A 5,072-nucleotide genomic window follows, 5' to 3' on the forward strand; every position below is an offset into this window, starting at 1 on the left:
GATTTATTAAATGTAATCTATAAATGGAGGATGGCAGCTGCAAATGAAAGCTAGCCACATGCTGTCATATTTCTTTGTTTCTCTCTCTCCCTCTCTGTCTCTCCATCATTTCTCGCCCACTTCCCTCTCTGACTCTCACTTGCTGTGTCCTCATGGTTAGAGGGGGGAAGAGATCAGGAGCTGAACCAACAAACATGAGCTCATGTATGCTTTGGATTCTCATACGCAAATCTCATCATCTTCATCCTCCATGAAAGGAGAAGTTGCTGTCCTCTGGGGGTCACTGAACGTGGCGCTGTCTGTATCTCCTACAGGGATCTGGCTGTTTGCTTCCTCCTCCAGGGAGAAAGCAGAGCCAGAGCTGGACATGCAGCAGCTGTCCAGGTCCTGCAGGTGTTTTGGCTTCAGATGCACAGAGCTGCCTAGATGTGTGGAGGCTAGCTGTACTTCTGCTTCTTCATCGTCTTCTTCTTCTTTCTCCTCTGCCATCTCCCGCTCCAATTCATCCTCATCTCCCCCTCCCTGCACACTATCCTCTCCCTGGCTGCTGAGGGTCAGGGAGGCTTGGCCCTTGCTGCTCTTACCCTCGTAGACCAGGTCGTGGTCCTGCTTCTTACCCTCGTAGACCAGGTCGTGGTCCTGCTTCTTACCCTCGTAGACCAGGTCGTGGTCCTGCTTCTTCATCACGGCCAGGATGTCGCCCAGCATGGAGGGCCCCAGGTTCACGTGGAAGGACATCATCCGCTTCATGACGCCTCTGCAGTAATGGGAGGTCTCTGGAAGCTCAGTCAGCTTGACCGATCTCATCCTGTCCAGCTCCCTGTGCTGCTTCAAACTGGAGGACAGGCTCATGCCCACCATACCATCTCCTCTGGCCTGGTCATTGAGGAAGGGCGTGGGCGACTCAGGGGTCAACAGCATGTTGTGTCTGTGCTGGTCCACCCTGGTGACCGTCTGGGAGCGCTTGCTGCTCCTGAAGAAGCGAGACAGGAGGCCCAGCTGCGGTGAGCGGGGGAAGGTTGTGGTTTCAGGAGGTTCCCCAGAGGGGCTGCGTTGGAAGGAGGTATCTCCGAAGGCGTTGCTGCTGTGGTCCACGTGCATGGTGTGGCGGAAGCAGAATAGCTCTTTCAGGCTCGGCATGGTGGCTGATGTTTCGTTTTGATACTCCCACCCTCAGCTAGGAAGGATTTATGCCATCACTGATGACATCACGATTGCCAAATGACATCACTGATGATATCATTGATGACATGGCAATTTGAGTGACTTCACTGATATCATCACAATGGAGTGACTTCATTTATGATGTCACAATTGCTCACACAATCAAAATCATCTAACTGCAGAGCCAGGGAGCCCCGCCCACCCTGTACAGTCTCAGACCCTGCTGCCGGATGTACATTCTCAGACCGGATACATTTCTAGACCTACTCCTTCAAAAATAAGACTTGATATTTTTTATTTTTATGTTTTAAATTTCCGTAGGTATATGATATGCCTATGTGCATTAGTGTCTTTAGGATGATTGAATGTTTGTATGATTCATGACCGATGTTGACAGCCAATTCCCCCCAACGTTGATCACATTCCCCGGGGTTAATTGGCTAGCTATGCTACTAGTTAGCTAGCAACTTGTCTGTTAGCAAACAAGCTAACGTTACCTAATATTATTCAAAACAGTCGCCGGTTTCCTAGCCCCAGGAGAGGGCCTCCAGCCTCCCTCTACCCGCCCTGTGAGCTTCATGGTCGGCCTCAGAGACCAAGGATAGACCCTCACCTTCCAGCCTGTCCCTACCCGAGAAGTTGCTGTCCTCTGGGGGTCACTGAACGTGGCGCTGTCTGTATCTCCTGCGGAGGTCTGGCTGTTTGCCTCCTCCTCCAGGGAGAAAGCAGAGCCAGAGCTGGACATGGAGCAGCTGTCCAGGTCCTGCAGGTGTTTTGGCTTCAGATGCACAGAGCTGCCTAGATGTGTGGAGGCTAGCTGTACTTCTGCTTCTTCATCGTCTTCTTCTTCTTTCTCCTCTGCCATCTCCCGCTCCAATTCATCCTCATCTCCCCCTCCCTGCACACTATCCTCTCCCTGGCTGCTGAGGGTCAGGGAGGCTTGGCCCTTGCTGCTCTTACCCTCATAGACCAGGTCGTGGTCCTGCTTCTTCATCACGGCCAGGATGTCGCCCAGCATGGAGGGCCCCAGGTCCACGTGGAAGGACATCATGGACTCTGCGTGCTTCATTCTGCCTCTGTAGTGATGGGAGGTCTCTGGAAGCTCAGTCAGCGCCACCAATCTCCTCTGGTCCAGCTCCCTGTGCTGCTTCAAAGGACTGGGGGCCAGGCTCTTGGCCACCATACCGTCACCTCTGTCCTGGACGTTGAAGGGCGGGGACAGGGCGTTCTTCACGTAGGTGGGCGACTTGGGGGTCAACAGCATGTTGTGTCTGTGCTGGTCCACCCTGGTGACTGTCGGGGAGCGCTTGCTGCTCCTGAAGAAGCGAGACAGGGCACCCAGCCGTGGGGAGCGGGGGAAGCGTGTGGTTTCAGGAGGCCCCCCACAGGGGCTGCGTTGGAAGGAGGTGTCTCCGAAGGCGTTGCTGCTGTGGTCCACGTGCATGGTGTGGCGGCAGCAGAATAGCTGTTTCAGGCTTGGCATGGTGGCTGATGTTTCGTTATGATACTCCCACCCTCAGCTAGGAAGGATTTATGCCATCACTGATGCTATCACGATTGCTCAAATGACATCACTAATGACATCACAACTGCTTGAGTGACATCACTGATGACATCACAATGCTCAAGTGACATCACTGATGACATCATTGATGACATCACAATTGCTCGAGTGACTTCACTGATATTATCACAATGGAGTGACATCATTTATGACATCACAATTGCTCACACAATCAAAATCATCTAACTGCAGAGCCAGGGAGCCCCGCCCACCCTGTACAGTCTCAGACCCTGCTGCCGGATGTACATTCTCAGACCGGATACATTTCTAGACCTACTCCTTCAAAAATAAGACTTGATATTTTTTTATTTTTATGTTTTAAATTGCCGTAGGTATATGATATGCCTATGTGCATTAGTGTCTTTAGGATGATTGAATGTTTGTATGATTCATGACCGATGTTGACAGCCAATTCCCCCCAACATTGATCACATTCCCCGGGGCTAATCGGCTAGCTATGCTACTAGCTAGGTAGCAACTCGTCCATTAGCAAGCAAGCTAACGTTACCTAATATTAGCCAAAACAGTTGCCGGTTTCCTAGCCCCAGGACACACCCTCGCATTCCAGCATGTCCCTATACACGTGCTATGAGCTCCTTGGTCGGCCTCAGAAACCCAGGACAGCCACCTCAGCCCCACCCACCCTCCAGCCCGCTTCTACCTCGGCTTAGAGGCCCCTTCCCCAGGGGAGACCACCTCTGGTAGCCACCCACCTTCCATGAATCTGCCCGAGGCTACACACAGACCCCCGCACCGCCAGAACCATGTGCCCCTGGTATTCCAATCTAAATGTTGTGGTACTGGTCGTGCGCCCTCTATTGCAAGATGTTTTTAAAACAAATTGACAATATTGCAAAAATGTCACAAATCGCATACAACTTACGCATATATTTCCTTACATATACTGTATGCATAATAGCCTTAATTACATTTGTATCTCAAATCCATTTTCAGTTTTCCATGTTTTCCATGATAAACATCTTCCAGACTATTACCCACATCTCCAGAGCACAGTAACAGCAACCGTTAGCAAGTCAACCATGACAATGAATGTATGACGTTTTGACTGGAAATGATGCAGATGGGCGTGGCAAGTATAGTGGAAGGAATGTGGAAGGAAAATATTCAATTATTTGTTAATACTACAGTCAATATAATTATAGAATCGAATAAAAATATTATATTCTTTTTTATATACTAACAAACTGATTAATTTCCTTCCACTTTCTGTTGAAAGTCACACTTCCCATCAGCGTGATCGACAAGTATGTGGCCTTCGAGAGAAGGAGAAGGCCAGACGCAGGAAGACAGACAGAGGAGGACGTGAAGGAGAAGGCCAGACGCACAAAGACAGACAGAGGAGGACAGAGAAGGAGGAGGACAGACGCATGAAGACACAGAGGAGGACAGAGAAGGAGGAGGACAGACGCACGAAGACAGACAGAGGGGGACAGAGAAGGAGAAGGCCAGACGCAGGAAGACAGACAGAGGAGGACAGAGAAGGAGAAGGCTGTGAAGAGACTGAGAGAGAGACAGATAGGAGTATTTAGCCCATTATTTCCCCGGGCTAGGTCAGAACCAATAAGAGGCAGTGAGAGAGGATGAAGGAGGCGTCTTCAAAGAGCGGGAGAAGAGACTGGGCTATTATTCTCTGTGGGAAAAGTGACACTCCACTCTAAGTGTTCCGCTTCAGCATGGCCTTGGGAGGTTAGCACCATGAATGTCAAAGTTGATTTCACACTCTGTAACTCTCTGGACTACGTGATAGATGTGGCCGCAGTGTGTGCACACATGCACACACACACACACACGCACACACACACATGCACGCGCGCGCACACACACACACAAATACACACGCACTATGCAGGCACGCACACACACACACACAAGCATAGCCATATATAAACAGGCAGTATACACAGAGACACACACAGGCACAGATGGATACATGCTCACACAATCATACACACACACACACAAATACACACGCACTATGCAGGCACGCACACACACACACACAAGCATAGCCATATATAAACAGGCAGTATACACAGAGACACACACAGGCACAGATGGATACATGCTCACACAATCATACACACACACACACAAATACACACGCACTATGCAGGCACGCACACACACACACACAAGCATAGACATATATCACACACACACACACACACACACACACACACACACACACACACACACACACACACACAAGCATATACATATAAACACAGGCAGTATACACACACAGGCACAGATGGATACATGCTCACACAAACACACACACACACACACACACACACTAACACACTAACACACACACACACAC

The 5,072-nt window shown here is 50.0% G+C and overlaps 1 protein-coding gene and 1 pseudogene across 2 annotated transcripts; both read right to left on the minus strand.

The window, feature by feature from the left end:
- Positions 1 to 219: 219 nt before the first annotated feature.
- LOC310789620 (uncharacterized protein) lies at positions 220 to 1,140 on the minus strand (the record flags this gene model as incomplete). Its single annotated transcript, XM_083651269.1, has 1 exon — positions 220 to 1,140. One exon carries the CDS (start codon positions 1,138 to 1,140, stop codon positions 220 to 222), a length of 921 nt encoding a protein of 306 aa, XP_083507395.1.
- Positions 1,141 to 1,691: 551 nt separating this feature from the next.
- LOC310789621 lies at positions 1,692 to 2,647 on the minus strand (annotated as a pseudogene). Its single transcript has one exon. The product of its transcript is annotated as an uncharacterized misc_RNA (transcript).
- Positions 2,648 to 5,072: the final 2,425 nt, after the last annotated feature.

The sequence above is a fragment of the Poromitra crassiceps genome (assembly GCF_964638095.1).
Source record: "Poromitra crassiceps genome assembly, chromosome: 14".
Taxonomy (NCBI): domain Eukaryota; kingdom Metazoa; phylum Chordata; class Actinopteri; order Beryciformes; family Melamphaidae; genus Poromitra; species Poromitra crassiceps.